Source organism: Sarcophilus harrisii, chromosome 1, assembly GCF_902635505.1.
Source record: "Sarcophilus harrisii chromosome 1, mSarHar1.11, whole genome shotgun sequence".
Classification (NCBI taxonomy): Eukaryota; Metazoa; Chordata; class Mammalia; order Dasyuromorphia; family Dasyuridae; genus Sarcophilus; species Sarcophilus harrisii.
In genome coordinates, this window is record NC_045426.1 from 258676133 (window position 1) to 258698874 (window position 22742).

At 33.4% G+C, this 22742-nt stretch overlaps 1 protein-coding gene across 3 annotated transcripts in view; it reads right to left on the minus strand.

Moving 5' to 3' along the window:
- The window catches only part of SDK1 (sidekick cell adhesion molecule 1), a 1196729-nt gene that overhangs the window by 706395 nt on the left and 467592 nt on the right, over nt 1–22742 (minus strand). For all 3 annotated transcript variants that reach the window (XM_031949904.1, XM_031949968.1, XM_031949836.1), the window contains 2 exons: nt 5815–5921; nt 1110–1257 (listed from right to left, as the gene is read on the minus strand). In XM_031949904.1, coding sequence (XP_031805764.1) covers nt 1110–1257; nt 5815–5921 — 255 coding nt within the window. The remainder of the gene's footprint in view (nt 1–1109; nt 1258–5814; nt 5922–22742) is intronic.

The window sequence follows — 22742 nt, forward strand, 5'->3', positions numbered from 1 at the left end:
TTTTAAAAATACCACTTACAAGTAAATTAGTAGTGACAGCTAAAGACAAGGGGGAAGGGGTGAAGACTCACTTTTCAAGAGCCTATCATAAATGATGTGGATGGACAATCTCTTCCTGTCAGGAAGAAGCCCAAATGGCTATTATCAGATATAACCAGTTCCCAGACTATCCTGTTTTATAGAGTGATTGTGAGGATGGAACTCTATCAATTTCCATTATCTATCATCTCCCAACCTCTGTACATCTTTAAACGACCTTTGAGATATTGATTAGCATATCTTTAGACAAGTCCTGGACCTCGTCTGCCAGGGGTATTCCAGCTGGCTCCTGTTTGATCGCTACCTTTGAGCTTCCTGGCACTTCCTCTACCCCTTAATCCTCCCTCCTTCTGAGTTCCCACCTTTACTGACTTTGAGAAACCTCAAAGCTGTATTTCCCCTATAAAAAGATCTACTCGAAGATTTTTGCTAAGTTCTTTTCAGGACTAAACCCAATATGAGGTTACTCTCTCTCTTCCTCCTCATAGTGCCTTCCCTCTAAAGTCATCTTTCTTTTTAACTGCAGCTAACTGGTTAGTCTACTAAACTCCTCTATGGATCTAACCTGCCAGTCAGTGGCTTACTCCCCCCTCACAAAAGTATTTCCTTTCTCCAGGTTAATTGTGAGTCCCGTGGGGAACTTGTCTTTCATATTGCTCTCCCACACTACTTTATATTTACCAGTGTCTATTGTATCCCTTCATTTTGTCTGTAACCTATCTCTTGAATAAATCTACCTTTTGCCAAAGAGAATGGCCATTGTGAATCTGTTACATTTATTTCAAACTAAGAATTATTACCCTGACCTCATCAATAAAGAGCAAGAAAGGGAGCAAGTGGGCATTATTCTGAGTGGACAATACAGTTACAAAAATTATTTTTATTTAAGTATTGGAGAATTTCAGAACCAGTCAAAAGTAGCTAGTTTTATGGATTGTGTTAGAATACATTATTTTCAAGAAGGCTTAATTAGCATACTTAATAGGTAACTGGTAAATAGGTAATAGGTATCAAATATAATTAATAATGTTTCAAACCTTTAATTTTATTTCAACTTTAAATCAACTTACATTCTGCTGCTTGGAATAATTTTGTGCCCATCTCTAAACCAAGTCACTTGTGGTCTGGGATAGCTTTTGATGTGAGGCAAGTTTAGAACTGCAGCATGTCCTTGAAATACAGCTTTTCTCTGGTCTGAATCCATGAAATTTCCCATATCTGCAGGAAAAGATTACAACTTTAGGATTTAGAAATTTTTAAGTGGTCAGAGAAGAATATAATTATATTTTATGGCAAAATCATTGGCAATTATGCCATAAGAATGCCCAATACTAATAATTAATGCAGATTTCAGTTGTGAAGTAAAGCATGAGGCAAAGCCAAGTATCTCAAAGCACTCAAGAAATACTAATCAGCAGAACTACATGATCTTCATCTTATTGGAATGATAAAATGAAATATTCTCAAGTCATAAACACACCACTGACAACATTCAAATGAATTTGAGGAATATCATTCTCTAGTCAAACATATCAGAAAGACTTTTAAACTTAAAATTATAAAATCTACTTATACATTTTATCTTTTTATTTAGATGAGTTTCTGGTGTCCAAATCTTTGGATATGGATTTGGAGGAAGCTATCCTTCCTCTTCCTCTTGCCTATCCTATTCAATTTTTCCTTTTAATTTTGATATGACAGAGTGTTAGATTTAAAATCAGGAAGACTTGCATTTAAAATCAGTCTCAATACAATTATTAGCTAAATTATCTGGGCAATCTACTCTATCTTTAAGAAGTTTAGTTATTTTATCAATAAAATAAGATTATCGTCATACATCTCACAAAGATGTCCTTAGAATCAAATTTGTATATACATATACATATATATCATTTATAAATTATCAACTGTGATTACATATAAATAAAATTTATATAAAATATATTTATATGTGTGTATAGTGCTTTATAAAATTTAAAGTAATAATTAATGTGAGCTATTATCATTATGATCATTACTATTTGAATAAATCTACCTTAAGTGAGTAAATCATCCAATTTTCATGCCAAATATTGGATGAGACAAGACAATTTTAGATTAAAGTACATTACTTCAATTTGGTCATAGTTCTGATATATGTTGCTTTGGTCAGATCACATCTAGAATACTGTGCTTGAGGTTTGGGGACCACACTGAAAAAAAACCAAGTGGAGAACATTTTAAGGAAAGAGATCATAGTGAAGATCATGAAGCCCCATCATGTTCCATTTAATCTAAGTGCAATCAAAAGTTATTAAGTGGCTACTCCATACAAGAGATACATGGTATTGTGCTCAGGGGTGGGGACACAAAGACAAAAACAAAAAAAATCATTTACCTTTAGGGGCTTTTATTCTACTAAATTGGGTTCTAGGTACTGTCTCAGACTGTCACCCATGACTGGAAAGCTCTTTTCCTCATTTTGACATCCTGCTTTCCCCTGACATCCTTCAAAATCCAACTAAAATTCCACCTTGTACAAGAAGTCTTTCCCAATCCCTCTAAATTCTAGTACCGTCCCTCAATGAATTATTTCCTTTTCCACATTTTTATCATTTATTTGTACATGTCTGTTTGTATGTTGTTCTTGCCCATTAGGTTGTGAGGTTCTATAGAATAAGGACTTTCTTTTGATTCTTATATCTTCAGAACTTAGCATAATGCCTTCTAAATAATAGGTATTTTTAAAATATGGATTGAATGAGTTACTATTTTAAATTCACATCTTTCTATTTATCTGTCTCTTGAAGGAATTGGAGGTACTGTATTTATCCTGGATAAGAAAAGATATAGGAAGGGCTTTTAAGCTAACCTGTTTGTATTATACAGAAGGACCAGAATTAGAAGCAATGGGTACAAGTTTCAGAGAAATTGATTTCCACTGGATGTAAAAATAATAATAAAAATAATAATGATGATGAAGAAGCAATCCAAAAGCTATTGGATTCACTAGAAGTATCAAATAAAGGCTAAATAGCCACTTGTAGAAAATTCATTACAGCATTCCCAATGTCAGATATCAAAGTGCCACCTTACTCTAAGATTCTATGCATAATCTTTCTAGTTTTTAAAAAAAACAAAACAATAAAAAAAAACCAACTAGAACTTTTTTCTATATTAGATATTTTTTCTTTTGTCTTCACTTCTCCTAAGTATTGTAATTATAATTAGCAATAATTATATGCTGTTCTGATCTGATACTTTGTTGGGAAAAAAATTTCAAATACCTAGAATCACAGAAGAAATACCCAGAATTAGGAGAATACATGAATTTCTTCATCTATTTATGACATTTTAAAGTATTTTTCACTTTGATAATTTAAATTTAATTATGCTAAATATATATGCATATATGTATATACATATGCATATACATATACACACATTGGGGGGGTACATAACATATAAGTTTTAGAATTAGTCAATAGATTTCAATTACCTAAATTTTTTGTTTCAGAAAAAAAAATTGCTATGACCAGAAATTTAAAAAAAATCACCTCAACATAATAAAGATTTTTTGTTTAAATTATTACTTTGTATATAACACTTAGCCCAACACATAGTAGGCACTCAATCAATACTTGTTGAATAGAAATAAATTGAGAAAAAAAGCCATTTCAAATGTTTATCTCAAACTACAAAGAAATCTGGAAGGATAGGCAGACTGGGAGATAAAGAACCAAATTAAAATATAATGGCTAGAGATCAAAGAATAAAAAGTGATATAAATAATTAAGCAAGAGAAAGACCAAAGCATAATTTTACAAAATAGAATTTCATACACACTAATAAATTTTTACCCAGTTAACTTGTTCAGATGTGTTTAGGGGGATTTAACTGCCTTTTGTTTATAATTACATTTTTCAATTACTTAACTGCTCATTAACAACAGGTGAGTGACTCAAATGACCTTCATAATTCAGAAAATTTTAAGCCTTCTTTGGATTATAAAATTAGACAATAATTTTGAATCAATACCTATTCAGTGGTTTCTAATCATAGCAGGCTGTTGTTTTGGGGTTTTTCCCCCCTTTCCAAAAAAGGTTTTGTTGTTGTTGTTTTGGAGTGGAAAGGAAAAAGATTTGGAAGAAGGCAGGAATAGGATTTAGTTAACATTAGTAATATTGAAAATCACACATCTTATATCTGAGGTCCAAATATCTGATATGTAATAAAATAACATCACTGATTAAGATGAATCTATATGATAAGGTCCTTTATAAATCAAGAAAGTTTCACAATGATTTTTATTTTATTTTCCTGTAATTTGATGGTAATTTTCTAATAATAATACTTTAATGGTAATTTTATAATAACAATAGCAAACATTTATATTGCACTTAATAAATTCAGGTACTGTGTTAAGCGCTTTACATATGTCATCCCATTTTATCCTCACAACAAATGCTGGGAGGTAAATAATATTATTGTCCTCCTTATACAGATGAGGAAACTGAGGCAAACAGGTTATAGATAAATTAAAACAAGTGACAGAAATTGGTCTATTTTAAACAATTTCTACACACATTCTTATTAGAAAGCATATTTTAAATTTGTGCATTGTACAATATGCTTTTTCTCCTATTCCAAGAATATTAAAAAAAAAAAAGGATCTATGTATTTTGATTCCAAAAATTCTTCAGGAAATTAATCTTCTCAGTGGATTTATATAATAACAAATAATACTATTTATGCTACAACATGCAATGATTTCATGGGAGCACATATTTAGAACTGGAAGGGACGTCACACGGTATCTGTTCAAATGAGGAAAATGAGATTCAAAGAGATTCAGTGATTTCTCCAGGATCACACAGGTAGCAAGTAACAGATGGAATTTGAAGCCACATCCTTTTCTCCCCTTGTACAAAGTTCCTGTGTTTGTAATTTCATAACTTCAAATATTATTTAGGGTTCATCTATTCCAAAACCTTAGTTGAGGAAAGAAGTAACCTGAGATCCAAAGAAGTGAAGAAACTTGCTTAAACCACACATTGAGATAAGATAACCTCCTAATGATCAGGTTTGAGTTACTGCACAGTCCAAGTAACTAAATATTTGGTCTAGTGCAAAGCTTCTTAAGCTGTGGGTTGCGACCCTAAAAGGAATTGCACAATTGAATGTGGGAGTTGTGAAAAATTTGGCAACAGTAAAATGTTCCTGAATGCAACAACCAAAAATTAATTCAAAATCAAACATATAATGCATGACTTCACTGCAGTGACGGTTCTAAACACATATGTGCACTTTTCACTGTGCATACACAAATATTGCCAAAAACACCTCAGGTCAGATTTGAGATGGGAACCACATAAAATTTCTCTGGCAAAAGAGTCATGAGTGGAAATAGATCAAGAAGCCCTGTTCCAATGTAATAATTTCAAAATTGACATTATTCTATAAAGATATATTTAAATTATTTTTTAAAAATTTTCTTTTAAGAAAATGGTAAGAAATGTTATCTAGTAATATGAGAATGAACATTTTGTTAGTACTACATGGTAACCAATTAAATTGATCACTGGTTGAAACGATCAATCTGAAGTTATTTCTACTGAAATGTTTATTTTGAAATCCAACAAGTAATTGCCATCAAAGTATTTAATTAAATACATAAATCAATGTTAAAAATCTCATTTATGAAATTAGTGAAAATGAATTTTGATTTGCTTTTAATTGTTCATATATTTTAATGTTATCAGTTAACATTTGAAAACTTTTAAAATGTACACATACATGCAACTTGAATTTCAGATTTTCTTTGCAAGAGTGCTCCCATCCTGTTGCGTACCACACATTGGTAAAACCCAGCATCAGTCCTCTCTAAAGATGGAATAATGTACCTATGAAAAACACAAAAGAACAGTTAATATCTAGCAGAGTGATAACAGAAAGTATTCAATAAATATTTTCTTGTTGACATACTGCTTAATTGATATTTATAATAAAACTTGTAGAAAGTAAGGACTATTAGTTGGAAAAGAATCCCAAACTGTGAGTCTATAATAATTCAGGGTATACCTAATTATTTCCTTGGACACTAATTCATTTACAAAACATTCTCAAAACAGCTAAAACATTTACAAGCAAATTAAGGAAAAAATTCACAAAAAATTCACCACTAGAAGGCATTAGAGATATTATAAAATTCAATAAATTTTGTATCCCAACATTACTGCATGTCACAAACCCAAGTTTATCTGGGAAGAAAAATTTTACACCTAAAATACAAAATTCTGCTTTCTGCTTCTCTACTACACTTTCTTATGTATTTTTTCCCAATAAAATAAAATTTTTGAGTTTTGTAAATACATTTTCATATATATATTTCACGAATTTGATCTTATAAATCAATCATTTAACTTCTCAATTAGCCCAGGCAATTCTCTGACCACAAAGTACAGAAAGTACAGACAGACTGCTAATCTATATAAGTAGAGAGAGATTTCACTCAACATTATTAAAGGTAATAAGTTTTCTCAGTTCAAACTTAACCAGCATTAATAAAAAAAAAATTACAAAGCAGACAGTTCGAGATACTGGTAAAAAGCCCACAGTTGGAAAGCTCGGGCAGAATCAGCAAGTAGCATGGCAGACCCTGCCACTTACCCTAATATTTAGAGGGATATGGATAGGAAAGGCCACAAGAAATGGCATTAAGAACAAAAAAGGATATAAAAAGGAATAGAGATGCACACTTGAAGGTCAGTATTGTATCAGGAAGAATATATCTTAGAGACTGAGTCACACAAATGCTTAGCTTTTTGGCACCCTGATAAATTCCTCCTGATACATTCCCGATCTCCAGGTGTGAATCTCTATTCTAGTGATTAATCTCATACTCTGGGTAACCTCTTATAATACCAAAAAGGTTGCCATTTCCCAAATTATATTTGTCTGATCATCTTTAAAAGCTGGTTCTCTCCTAAGTGGAACATATGGATGAATAAAAAGCACTTTCAGTGTACAGGATCAATAATACTATTGGCTAGGGCACTGACTTTCAAATCAATGATGTGATAGGGAGAAGGGATCCCAGTACTCATGCCATGGAGGAAGATCTGAATATACTGCCCCATAATGAGGAAGACAAAAGATATTAAGAAAATGGAAACGTATGAAGAAGTCTCCATGATAATCTGAGGGAAATGATGCAGCCAAGAAAAGAGCAAGATGAAATCAGGGCTAAGTTGAAGTAATTTTTTACACTGCTTAAATTTTGCTGCCTTCAACCTTAGTTCTCTTTGCTCCATCCCAGTAATGGATACAGTAGGATTTCTGGCTTTCAAACAGCTAGATATGTGAGATCCAGTTGCCATGCCACACCTGCCTAGAACACAGGCTCCAGAAACTCCAAAGCTAACTCTAACTTACAGTACAATGAGACACACATGCTACTTTGTAGGAAACAAATTCTTGGCTTAGACATCCCTAGAAATCAGTAGCTCTAATGTTAATGCTGCAAATACTCATTTTTTTTCAGCAATAAACTGTTTTTAGACGCCTGCAAGTTAATAATGGCACCAAAATTTTGACTTAAGGGGATTCCCCATGGGTAGCTTATGTGGAATCCTGCATTGAGGTCAGATTGCCTGCTGGGCCAACAACTATTTCACAGAAAATAACCCTTATTAGACACTGTGAATGAGTTTCTTCAAGAGTTCAAGGGTACTAGTATTACTCTCCGATCCCCCTTTGAAATGAAATTGTTACAGACAGATTTGCCAGTTTCGGCAAGAGGCAAATGTCCATGGCAGGGCATTTGCTAAATAAAGTCATAAATGGAGTAGCTCTTTTCTGTAGAATGAGAGAGATTTGTAGTATGAGAGAGATTTGACCACACCCAAAGCTAATAATTTATCTAAGTAGAGATGTTTCTGATTAGCCTGCACTGCCTTCTGTCTCATCTTCAGTCATAACCAAATTTGTAGCAAATTTTCCCTACCCCCACTCTCAACACTTCCCTAGCCCACATGCCAGGAGCAGGTTATGTGGCAGGAGGAGCTAGTAAATCTTAGAGGGTATCATGTTTTCTGCCATTGTGGATGAAGACAATGTTTCACCCTATTTTCCTATCTTCATATTATTTCTTTGTTCAGCATATCTAACTCTCTATGACTCCATTTGGGATTTTCTTGGCAAAGATACTAGAGTGGTTTGCTTTTTTGGTTTTCAGCTTGTAACAGATGAAGAAAACAAAGTAAGCCTGATTAAGTGACTTACCTAGGATCACATATCTAGTAAAAACCTGAATTTACACTGAAACCAGCTCTTCCTGACTCCATTAAGCCACCTAGCTGCCCTCACCAACTACTCTACCTATTTCTAAATGTTGACAGTGAATTATTAGGTATCATATGATTGCCAAGCTGGATGAGTATTTGTTCTGTAAATATTCAAACCACAGAAAATGTAATATATACCAGAAATAGAATAACTAAAAATCTATCCTTAGACATAAAACCCATAAAAGCTTAAATAAATTCATAAAACAGCATCAGGCAATAATTTGCATTCACGACTCATAGCAAGCACAGCTATCTCAACCCATATTCAATGGTATCTTTGTCCAATTTCCCCACAAGAATGGTACAACCTCAAGTCTTCCCACATTCCACATTCCATAAAAGGCTGCAGACACTGATCTTATCCAGCCATGTGAAGGAAAGGGGGAGGAAGCAATCGAATGGGGGAAGAAATAGAAGATGCAGGTAGCACAGATGTGTCTAGAAGAAAAAGAGCTTCAACATAAGGGAAAGAGGAAGAGAAGTGAGGGTCATGCTCTCATCTTGAAATTTATTCTGGACAGAGAACTGAGACTGATCTCTTGTAACCTCCTCAAGGGTACAGATGCCCAACCTCGTGGGCAGTGGGGAAAATCCACTGTATAGTAGGAGAATAAGATGCAGGCAAAAACCGAGACGCTACACAAGGAAAAGGCAAATAGACCAAAAGTACAATGGATAAAACCTAACCACATAAATCTAGCTTCTAAACAGAGAAACTGAAAACTCAAAGAAAAAATGAGTAAGATTTTGAAAAGAAATCAGAAAACAATTAAAAAGAATCACAATATAGAGGGAAATGAACCAAACATCTTTAGTGAAACTGAACATTCTGAGAATGATATAAGGATAATGGAACAATAACAAGAAACTTGTTCAGTTCAGTAATCACCACATGAGTAGCCAGGGGTTAAAGTCCAAATCCTTTATTATCTCTTTCCAAGTCGTGTCTCCTTTCCTGGGGCCCGGTTATAGCTTTCTTATAATCCAGATCCTTTATTATCTCCTTCCTGAGACTGGGCAGCTTTCTGGAGAGTCTTTCCATCTGGCCTTGGTTCCCAGAGCTTGAGCTCCCTCCTACCTTCTCTGGCTTCTGAATCTCACCTACTGAATCCTGGCTGAGGCTCCTAGCTTATATATGCTCTCTTATCAAAGATGTGAATCTTGTAAGAACTATAGTAAGTACTAAGTACATGTACTGAATAGAGAACTATTAAGCACCATGCTAAACTAGATAACTATTGTTTCTATCAATTCCACTGAGTTAGCACCTTGTTTCAAGTTCTGGCCTAGAACACCAAATGGTTCAAATGAGGGGGGAGAAAGTTTTTAAATAAAATTTTAGTTGGGTTTTAAGTTAGTTTTTCTTTATAACCCCAGTGTCTAGGATATTGCCTGGCATATAGTAGGTAATTGCTTGCAAATTGCTTGTAAATAAATTTATAAATGATAAATTATATTGTAAATTCTAGTTCTCAAGGTATCTACAATATTCACAAATTTCTCTGATAATTGTATCACATTTCAGATATTTAAGTAAATGATCCCAAACTTATAATATATAAGCCAATGCTGGTAAAACTAAAAAACAATCTAACAGAAACTTGGTATAGGCCAATTAAGAACACTGTTTTTTCAGATAAGGCCAAAATGGATACATGACCTAAATGTAAAGGGAATATCATAAATTAGGAAAGTATGAAACAGATTACCTACCAAGATTTATAGTGGGAAAATAATTAATGAATAAAAAAGTGATAGGACTGCTAGATGTACAGTGGATAATTTTGATTACATTAAATAAAAAGGCTTTTGTACAAATAAAACCAGTGTAGCCAAGATTAGAAAGAAAGTAGAAAATTGGGGGAAATATTTTATAGACTCATATATCTTTATATCTTAGATAAATGCCTTATATCTCATGTATAGAGTGGATTGAGCTAAATCTGTAAGAATATGAGTTATTCCCAAACTGATAAATGGTGAAAGGATTTGAACAAACAGCTTTTGGAAGAAGAAATCAAAGCTACATATAAGCATATAGAAAAATGCTCTAAGTAATTATTGATTGGAGAAATGCAAATTAAAAGAACTTTGAGGTATCAGACTGGCTATGACAGAAGCAGAAAATGACAAATGTTGGAAGAGATGTGGGACAATTGGGATACAAATACACAATTAGTGGAATTGTGAATTGATCCAACCATTTTGGAGAGCAATTTGGAACTATGTCCAAAGAGTTAAATACTCATTGAGCCAGTATTATGACTATGTGGTCTGTCCCCTAGGATAACTGGAGGAAAGGAAAAGAACCGATATGTTTTAAAATATTTATAGTAGCTCCTTGTGGTAGTGAAGAACCGGAAGTCAGACTTCTATAATAGGGATTTGTAAGAAAAGGAAGAAGACAATTTGGAATTCAAAATGTGATAAAAAATAAAGAAAACAAACAAACCAAAAAATAAGAATATGTGCCATTCCCCCTTAGATTGTCAAAGATGAAGTTTTTAAAGAAAAAAATCTGTTATTAATAATCAAATAAATTGCATTAAATCATTAATAATTAGGGAAAAGCAAATTAAAGCATCTTTAAAATTCTATCTTGAACTTATCATTCTAAGAAAGACAATAAAAGAAAAAAAATGGAAACTGTAGAAGCTGTAAAAAAAATAGACACACTAGTACATTGTTGGTGTAGTTGTGAATTGCTTCAAGTCATTGTTGAAAGCAATTTGGAATTATGCCCAGAGTTATCAAATCATGCACACCCTTTGACCTAGCTAGTGACAGCATTCCTAAGTCTATACTACAAAGATAACAAATAGGAGGAAAAGAATCTCTATATGTTAAAATATTTATAGTAACTCTTTTCATAGTAGCCAAAAAATTTGGAAACAAAAGGACTGTCCTATTCATGAATGGCCAAAAAAATCACATTTTAAAAGTGTATTGTCATATTATTATGCCATAAGAAATAATGTAATGGACCATTATGAACTGATGTGCAATAAAGTAGGAAAAAATAAGAGAATTTATTCATTGATGACATCATGGAGAAAAACAATTTTGAAAAATGTTAGAACTCTAAAATGAATGCAATGACAAGTCATAAGTTCAAAAGACTGAAGATGAAACATGCCACTCCCTTCCTGCTAGAAAGGTTAAAAGGCTGAAAATGATAAACACTTTTGGATACAGTTAATGAGTTGTTTTACTAAATTATATAAGCAATGCACTGAAAGCTTTCTTTTATTTATTTTTTTTATTTTGCTGAGTTGGTGGTATTCAAAATGAAAGATAAATAATTCTTATTTAAAAAGCAAAAACAATAAACTATTAAAGAATTCTAAATACCATATTAGAGGAATTAATATGAGAAATCTGCCTGGAACTCGAGGATAAACATTGAGTATTTAATAATGATATCTACAGATTAACCACCAGAGAAAGATTATATGCTAAAACTATAAAACATGTCATGATTAAATTTCATAATTTCAACAACAAACAACAGATCTGACTAGCAGACAAGAGAGAGCTCTTTAGTTTTGGAGGAAGAAAAATTCTAATGATTCATGATTAGTTCACTATTACAAGAAACTGAGAAAAGAAATGCAAAAGGGACTCCATGCAAAGCTTTGCTTAAAATTCAAGGGAAAGGATTAAACATTAAACAAAGAAGAATTCATCAATCAGTAATCATTTATTAAGTGGTCACTAAGTACCAAATGTCCCTGCCAACAATGTAGAGGTGAGCAGAATACTAAATTTAAAAACTCCAAAAAAGAAAGTTATGAGAAAGATAAATAAGTACAATAATTTTTAAACACACTAAATAATAAGATAGATATTATCATGTGTACCTATTTTTAAAATTTCATTTATTTATTTATTTTAATTAAAGCTTTTTATTTACAAAGCATATGCATGGGTAATTTTTCCAACACTGATCCTTCCAAAACCTTTTGTTCCAAATTTTCCTCTCCTTCCTCTCACCTTCTCCCCTAGCTGGCAAGTAGTTCAATACATGTTAAATATATTGAAATACATGTTAAATCCAATATATGTATAGATATTTATACAGTTATCTTGCTGCACAAGAAAAATCAGATCAAGAAGGAAGAAAAAGAAAAACTGAAAAAGAAAACAAAATGCAAGCAAACAACAACAGAGAGAGTGAGAATGCTATGTTGTGTTCTACACTCTGTTCCCATGGTTCTCTCTCTGGATGTAGATGACTCTCTTCATCACTGAACAACTGGAACTGGTTTGAATCATCTCAATGTTGAAGAGAGCCACATCTATCAGAACTAATCATCATATAATCTTGTTGTTGCCATGTATAATGATCTCCTGGTTCTGCTCATTCTGCTCATTTCACTTAGCTTCAGTTCATGTAGGTCTCTCCAGGCCTCTCTGAAATCATTCTCCTGATCATTTCTTATAGAACAATAATATTCCATAGCATTCATATACCATGACTGACATTTGGGATTTTGGTTGTTTTAGTCCCATCTGTCTTTATATGATTGTATTTGGAATTTTTTTTTTTTTTTTTAGTAAAGGCAGTAGAGTGGTTTGCCATTTCCTTCTCCAGCTCATTTTTCAAATGGGGAAACTGAGGCAAAGAGGGTTAAATGACTTGCCCAGAGTCATAGTTATTAAGTGTGTGAGATTTGAAGTCAGAAAAATGAGTCTTACTAATTTTAGGCCTAGCATTCCATCTACTATACCACCTAGATGCCTTTATACTTAGCATTTATCTTGGTTAAGGGTGGGGAAGTGATTGAGCAAAATTAATTAAATCATCCTACCACACCTAATATAAGTGATAAGATTCTATACCCTCCATACTTTTATCAGATAAAAATATATCTCAACTGTTCAGACAAACAAGGCCTGGATACTTCCCTAGATGATATAGTTAATCTCTTTTGATTGGCCAAGAAACATGGTCATATTGTCTGGGGCTTGTATCAAGCTACATGGATTGAATCAAGAGTTTCTTGGCAAACCCTGAAAAACTAAAGGAGGAGGGACTTAAGAGAGTAGAGGATTTTATCTTCAGCCTATGCCTTAGTCTCTTACTTTCTTCCTTTGGTAGGGGGAAGACTTTGACCTTCAAAATGTCTTTAAAGAAGACTTTACAGTAGCATTTACATCAGGAGCCAAGTATAGACTGGACATAGATCTGGAGCTTTACAAAAAGCCCAGCAGAAGGGAAAAAACAAACATTATCCAAAAAGAACATCTTGAGGATTTTAGTAAAGAGACTCCTGAGATTTGGGAGTGACCCTTCTATTACATGTGCTCTCTAAGAGTAAACCTACTTTCACATAGACTTTTAAGGAACGTTTTGTATAGCACAATATAATAAATATCCACTTCTAAAACCTAATTTTAGACCAAACTTGAGGGAAGGAGTTGTTTCATTTTAGTGTTTGCATCCCCAGGATCTAGTAAATTTTTACTTTTAATATTTAATAAATTTTTGCTGACTGATTGAACAAAGGGGAGTGAGGGAATGGAGCTGAGGTAGAACATAAGAAGAGCAACAGAAGTAAGGAATAATTGAAAGCAGTTCTTGCTCCTGAATGGAAAAGAAAGGGCACATCTACAGAATATAAGGGATAGAGGTGGAGAGAATATATGTCTATGGTAAGAAACAAAGTCATTGTCTAGAAGATAAAGTTTTGTCTAGAAGTTTGCACATTAAGAGATCACTTTCTTTGAGAAGGGTTGTACCTACTAAGGCAGTCTTAGAAGAAAGCTATAAATTCTTAGTCTGAAGAACACAGCAAGTTACTCTGGAGTCATTCAGGATCAGAATTGGAAGGTTAGGGTTGGAGGCTTTGTGTCTTCTATTTTCTGTAACGACTCTCACTAGTTATGCCAGGTTCTTTATGTCTTTCTCCCCGTGTTTCTACTCTCTCTGTCTCCTAGTCTCTCTTCTCTGTCTCCCTATTTCCTTCCCTTACCCTCCCTCTCTCTGTCTCCATTTCTATGTCTCTCTTATTTCCCTGCACAGCAGCAAAACAGCTACAATTACTATTTTATTGCTGTTTTAGCCAGAAACTCTGAGAGTCTTTTTCTCCCAGATAAATTCCTTTTTTTTTTTCTTTTTTTCTTTTTTTTTTGACTAGGTAGAAAAGGCCACTCTCTGACTCATTTCTTGCTTAAGAGCATTAATCACTGAATGGATTTCTCCTCAGAGATCTGTTAAAGGCATTAGTTTAAAAAAGCCAAAGTATCCCCTTACATCCAGGGCTCTCTCCAATTGTCCTGATCTATATCTGGCCACTGGACCCAGAGGACTCTGGAGGGGAAAATGAAGCAGGTGACTTTGCCCAGCCCTCCTTTACTTAGATCCAACTCACTTATATATGACGTCCCCTCCCTGATGGTCATCTTCCAGAATAAAGGACAAACAACAATAAAGAAGGTGATATAATGAGCCCCCAGAAGGCAGGTAGCTTGCAAGTACTGGGAGCTGAGGGGTATACAGAAAAAGGACACTGCTTTTGGGAGTGGTCAGTGATAATGGTGAAAGGTGAATCAATTCACTTTAATCTCTATCTTAATATAGCTGTATTCTCAGCAACAACTTTTTTTGAAATCATTTAATGATCATGAGGGCTATCCTCTCACTGCTTTTCTACATCTAGACCCTACACAAATTTATTCTGTAGACTGACAAATGCAAAAAAGTACTACACAAATGAGTATAGGAACTGCTTACTCTCTAAGCTGCATCTACAGCTCCAGGCTGTAAAGACATAGCATACAGAACATATTAATCCTCTAGCATGTCAATCATTATCAGATCCTCTGGATATTATTTTTCAATAATATTAATTTCATTATTTGCAATATTAATGACTTTTGTAATCGAAAAGGAATATATATTGTTACAAAAACATAAATTGAGGCATATAATGAATAATTAATTTTGAAAAGCCAAGAACATAAGAATTATAAAATTTATGGTGACTAAATCAGAAAATAATTAGAATTAATATGCTACCATCAGGAATGTCACAACATTATTTTGCCCAATTGCCATTTGACCAATCAAACTTGATTACTCTATTTATGCAGGACAACAATGTTATTGCAAGGTCCCTGACACCTTCTCTTATAGATCATGTCTCACAAATGTTAGCTCTGAGAGTTCCATGGCATTGGAAATAGCTTCCTCTTAAGTAATGCATCTCGGATGCCTACAGGCAAAATGGGTTTAACTGTGCAAAAGTTGTGGACAATGAAAGGATGGATCACTGAGAGACATTTTCATGTGTGGATTCAATATCAGAAACAACAAGCTCTGAGCCCCTACAATCATTGAACAGAACAAAAGAAATTCAAGAAGAAGTCACTGGACTCAGACTGAAAAGTATTTAAGATAATTGTGTGTACTGTCTAGGTCTATAGAGGTAAAGCTTAATGTAAAATGTTCTATCACTGCTATAATGGGCCACAACAGCCTATTAAAGATCCTACACAAATGACAAGTCAAATAGCATATGTAAGTCTCAGTTTTTTCATCTATAAAATGAATAATTACATTAGATGATGCCTTATATATCCCCCAGTTTACATGTATGATTTTATGGTATGCTTACCATATAATCTCCATGAACTTCCCATAGGATGTATGTAATCATGTTAATAAAATCCTTAGCAGCAAGAAACCAGTAATGTAATCAGGAAGTTTTCCATAAGCCTATTAACTCTCCTCTGTCCCTGGGTTATGTTAAATTTCATCAAAGCCCTTCCAATATATACAGGATTCAGTGTCATCTTTCCAGTGGTACACATTCCATCCAAGATGGTTCACCAAAAAGACTATTTTGCTTGCTTGTATTTGTGTCTCCAGCATTTAGTACAGGGTAAGCAGTTAATCAATGGTTAGTCCATCTAACTATCCATTTATCTCTCTGCCTATTTCAAAGATATCATAATAGCAAAGCACCTTGAGAAACAGAGGGGTATAGTAGAAAAAGTGACAGATTTGAAGCCAGGATAATGCACTTACTACATGAGTAAGAGAACTTCTCAGAGCTTTAGTTTATCTGTAAAATGGAAATAATAATTCTGTTTCATAGGATTATTATAAGGATCAAAAGAGAAAATGTATAAAAACATTTTGAAAATCTTAAAATATTATAGAAATTTATATTTCTTCATCTTTTAAATTGTACCCTCTATTCCCAAAAGGAAAAAGGCACTTCTCCATTCCATTGGCCAAATACTTGCTTAATTATCTGCATATGGCAGTTCTGTCTTATATGGGTCACTGTACCTGAGCAATTTTTCTTATGTCTGGAATTTTCTATACAACAAAACTATAAGCAAATATCACTGCTGGTAAGAGCATCATAAGTTCATAGTTATAAACTAGACAGGACATTATTAGAAATCATCTTATTAAACAATTCATTTTACAGATGAAAGTTATACAGATATTAAGTAGCACAACTTAGATTCAAAACCATGGATTCAGTTCCAATGTGCTTTCAAATTATGGTGCTACTTCTTCCATGGGAATACCTCTCCCACAAAACACATACATAAACATAAATTATTTTTCTAGGAGGATAAAAAGATGAAAGTATCAAGGTCAACATCCTTTATAAATCAATCATTTAATTTCTTCATTCCCCCAGTCAATTCTCTGACCACAATGTACAGAAAATGCTAATCTGTATAAGTAAGGAGAGTCCGCACTAGGAGTTCCCTACACAATTTAAAATAATAGGACTGAATTTCATCCCTTCTCTGCTTCTTAACTAAAAATCCTTCACAAGAGAAGATTTTTTAAATTTATAATTCAGTCAATTTATAGTCAATTTATATTATATAAATTATATAGTCAATTATATAAATATATAAATTTATAGTCAAAATATAAATTTATAATTCAGATTGACATAGTTTAATAGACTATGCTATCAAAAATACTTCCTGATGCTAAATGTAATAATCAAAACTCATATGGAGTTAGATAAATGACAAACTGCACATTTTTCTCATTTGCTCAGTTCATCTTAAAAACCACTTGTTCTACTAATTGTTTGTCTTTTTAGTCAATGATGTCCAATTAGTCAACCTGAAAAAAAGAGCTGATAGGAATAATTTTTAAGTGAATAAAACATCTGAGCAAAAAGGTGATTCTACATTAAACAAATATTAATCAAGGTACTTTTTTCCCCTCTGGTCACCTTCTTGAGCTCCCATGGCAAGATTAATAAAATCTTTTATGAAAAAGGAAGATAATATTGCTAAGTTTTAATCTTCAATATTTTATTCCAGTATGAAATGGTTCATCTCAAACAAAAAATTAATTAGTGAAGAGAATCAGGATAATATTGAAGTAAGGACAAAGACTCGGTGCCATTTATTTAAATTACAAAGCAAGACCAGAAGAGACTTAGCCACTATGATTATTAGATATCATAATTATAATAAAGTAGAGATTGAACATCAGGATATGATAAAGTGAACAAAGTTTTTTATTGTAGGGGAAAGAATTTTTGCACTCAACAAGTCTTTAGAAAACACCTTTTAAGGACTGTTAAAAGGACAGCTCCTTCACTGTGATACATACAATGTGTATGGCCTAATTCCTCTGGTGTGTATGTCCTAAGGGATATTTCAGTGGTATAGAGAACTATCAGATAAAGAAACTCCTACTACCAGTGCATGAAAGCCAGCACTTTCTCTGCAACTTAAACCCAGGGAAAGGTAAGGTGTACTATTTGGAATACTGCACCACTTGGATATCTCTCCATCCAAGTGGTGCAATATTCCAAATAGAGCTTAAATTCTTATTAATTTATATTTAACTTGATAAACTGATACATAAAAATAGGCCAGTCTGCTTTTAAAAATAAAAAGAGCCACAGAAATGAATATTAAACACTTACTGTTTTGGTGCTTTCTTTTCTGATCTCTATCTCATTAGGGGAAAAATATCTAGAAGTTGCAGTCTTCCTATTAAGAAAATTCCTACATAGATTTAATTCATCTGCCAGATGGGATTATTCATTGTGGGCCTATTGTTTGTAAACACATTTTTAAGCAGGGGATGTTTCCTGTCTCACTATATGAAACTAAAGTGAAACATTATCACCATATGTCACTAAAATATAGTCAATGTCAGTTTCACTTCAAATAACCATACCAGAGAATTATTAGTTTGAACTAGTAAAAAGATTCTTTAAAATTAATCTCAGCATCAGGAACAAAGGCAAAGTTTTAGATTCAATTCATTTGGAGCCAGCCTCAATTATGAAGAGGCCTTTGTGTGGTTTCTGATAACAGCATCTATCTGCTGTGTTCTATGTCTGTATACATGCATAGGCAGAGAGAAGCCAGTACTGTCATACGGTGAAAGGAGAAATGGTTTTGGACTCAGAAATTTCTGCATTTCTCAGAAATTTACTAATTGTGTGACTAAGAAAAACCTCTCTGAGCCTCAGTTTTTTCATTTGTAAAAACAAAAAAAGGTGGGGGGAGGTGAAATTCAGGAAGGGGGTATGGTGGCACTAGAAAAGCATCATGGGTCATAGCAGATTGAAAACTGGCCTTGGAGGAAGACCTGAGTTCATGTTCAACTTCTGACACATTCTGGCTGTGTGATCCTGCCTGGGCAAGTCGGATGCAGGGTAAATGCTAATATGTATTAAGAGAGTTTTATGCTTGGGAATTTTTTTACACTATTGAAATGACAGGTTCCATCCTTCCTCCCACCCCCCAATAACACTTAATTCACAAGTTTATTGTGAGGATCAATTGAGATAAGGAATGTAACATATTTTGTAAACTTTAGAGTGCTTCTTAAATGCCAACTTATATTGCTATTATTTCAATGAAATTTTGGACCCTAGAGTCCTATAGACAAGTATTCACATGCTTTACTTTGGGCTTTTTTCCATCAGTATCTAAATTTATTTTGAATGAATAAAATTTTTAATTTGCATGCTGGGGCAACTCATTTCTTTTCCTCAAGCTTAACTGCAGAAGAAGAGGTTGTCTGGGATGGGAAAGGTCAGGGTAATAGTAATTCAAGCGATATTACAAATAGCGAGACCAGTGAGATGTGAGGTAATTTTGTTGTGTAGTCCCTACCATCCTTTATTTTACATATTAACAGTTTTCATTCAAGGATGCCTAATTAACACTCATATCTCAATTCTTCCAGCCTCTATATGCATTTTACAAGATCTTAAATACAAATACATTGAAGATACAGTGCATGACTCATCAGGAGTCCTTCCAATCCCTGCTTAGCAATCCTGTGATAGATGTTCTGAAGCTCCTTTTTAAAAGTCTCTAATGACCTGATAATTGGCTTTAAAGCTTTCCCTTGTAGTGTACAGCTGTTATTTATTGGCCTATATTGGATCAGAAATTTTGTAAAGCTTTCAATAAACTGCAGAGGTTGGCTAAAGTGAAGAGAAAATATGACAGATCAGTCATTATGCTTAAAATCATTTTTCAGTTGGAGAACCAACATCATCACCATAATCAACAATAAACACATATTGAGAACCTATTAAAATACTCAGAGGTAGCATTCAAGTAAAGCAAATTATTCTGAATGGATTTATTTATAGGAAGAAAATTTACTAAGAGAAAAAGGAAATCTCAAACAATGCCATTTTTATTGAAGTGAATTGGGTCAGAAGACCATAGTATTTAAAAGTAAAAAGAATTTTGGAGCCTTAGTTCTTTCCTCTTATTTTAGGGTAGGGAAGGTGATACCCAGGGAATTGAAATTGCTTGCCCAATGTTACATGGGGCATGTAGGAAAGCTAAATTTTAATTTAGATATGTGCCCCCAAATCTAATGCTCTTTCCATTACATCATACTTCCTCATGTCCCATATCTCTTCTAAATTATAAGAGGAAAAATATTGTTCATGAAATGTTTAATGTTCATTATAGTTTAGATACTAAATAGATCTCTATCTAGGAGAGGAGTTGGACTTGGGGTCAAGAAGATATGCATTCAAGAGGTTTAGCAATTGTCAATGCTGTAAAGTTACCCATACATATAACCTGTAAATAAAAGGCTATTAAATAATAATAATAATAAAAAAAAGAAGATATGTATTCAAATACTACTTTTAGCTCAAGATACTAGAGGTGCCAACTTCTGATTGCCCTCAGGAGACTCTCTAAATTACAGACTAAAATGGTAGGAATATCCACAGACTGATAGAATTATAAGCCCATCTCCCTTCAAAGGAGGAGTTAACATAAAGTTTTGTTCAAATTTTTTCACTTCCACACACCATCCTGCAATCCAACCAGGCCATCTCATCATCTCTCTACTGCCATATACCTGCTCTTCCTTACCAAGTCTGACCATCATATGGAACCCAAAACCTGGTCCTCAGTTCCAATATCTATATCACTAACATTACCCCAAGCCCTGGGAAAAGTAATATAACCATTCTTGGAGTTCCCATCCTGGAGCTCAATTCAGCTGGTTGGTGATTGCATTCATAGATGTAATCCTCTTAGTCTACTTACCAGTCTACTATACCGACTGGGTGGCAACAAACATCAAACTATGCAAGAGACATCTACCTATTATCTTGCTATTCATGTAACAAATCTCCTCCCCTTTCCACTTTTTTCCATTCTCAGAACAAATATCTCTTTCCATGTCACCATTTCTCTACAACTATTCTTTACCTATTAGAATTAAATTCTTTGAAGATAACCAGTCTCATTTTTAAAAAATCACATCTCCAACACTGAGCATAGTACTTGGTATCATATAGTAAGCAATTAATAAATGTGTTTTCATTCATTCACATTTTGGTCACAAATAGTGCTTCACTTACATGTGTAATATATGTGTAAGTATAATAAACCCCTTCCCATATAATGAACTTGTACAATATTTAGTTCAACAAACATTTACTAAACAGTTGTGTAAAAGATATTGTGTGCCAGTCTGCAAGTTCACATAATATAATTTGGAACATAATTTTACTACTTTAAATTGGTCTTCCTAAAATGTTTGATCACAGTACTAAAATAAATCTCACTTCTACATAGCTTCAAGACTCTTGAGCTCAAACTCTTTTTGCTCCTGCACATAAGCAGTTGGAAAGGCTTTGGTTATGAGCCTGGCAATGTTTCATAAGTCTGCTATCTGAGGATCAAAGTAGATGAGTTCAAAGTGGATCATTACCAGAAAGATGACCATTAGATGATTAGTTTTCTCTAAGTATAGTATCTCACCAAGATGTCATACTAAGGCACAAAAGAGTTGCAGTTTTCCTCCATAGAGGGTCTAATGACATCACAGATGCTTTAAGTATTGAAATTTGGAACTTTGTGGTCTTTATATTTTTATTCCCAAAATTTGTTCTTGTCATATTCATTGCCTTGTCCATTGGACTTAATAAATATTTTTAGCACTGAATATGATTTCATATAATCATATGATCTAGTGTTAGAAGGGGCCATTTAGTCTAGCCTATTACCCAAAAGAATTTCCATTGTAATACATTTGACAATGGATCATACATACAGCTTCTGCTAGAAGATTTTCATTAAGGAAAATGGAGGAGGAAGTAACAAAGAAGGAAGGATTGCTCCTTAGTCAGAAAAGCAGTCTTCTCATTATAATATGGTCCTCATGGAAAATATGGTCCATTTTATTGTGATATACTTCATGCTATGGCTTCCTGGAAGACATATGGGCATTATTTGGTAAGATGTCTTGCTTTGTTGGATAAGGGAAAGAGACAAATTTAAAAAAAAAATATGTGCTGCCTATATAGACCAAATTAAACTTGAAGAATTGTTAAGTATGCAATCAATTACTATGGGATTGATACTAGAGGTATACGAGTCTATTACTCATGAAAAAGAAAAAGAAAATCAGGAAGATTAAAAATTTGCAAGATTAAAAAAAATGTGTACAGACCTTTAGAAAAAAAAAATTTAACTAATATGAAAGGGCATAGTGGATTTAGTGGGAAAAGCACTGGTAACAGTGGACTTCAGTAACAAATTTGAGTCATACCTTTTCTAAATGGTACAAATAAAAATTACTAATATAAACAACTTACATTTATAAAAGCTTTAAGGCTTACAATAGAATTTGTACATGCTATATCTTTTTGTCTTTAGAGGAGCAAATACTATCAAGATTATAATCCTCATTTTATAAAGAAATTAAGCTTCAGGGAGATGCATAGGATCATACATTTAGAATTAGAAAGGACCTCCAAGATCATTCATCCAATCACGTTTTTAAACAGATAAGGAAACTAAGACTGGGCCATATGAAGAGACATATCTAAGGTAGTGTATGGTAGCATGATGAAGTGGAAGAATAGTGGAGTCACAAGA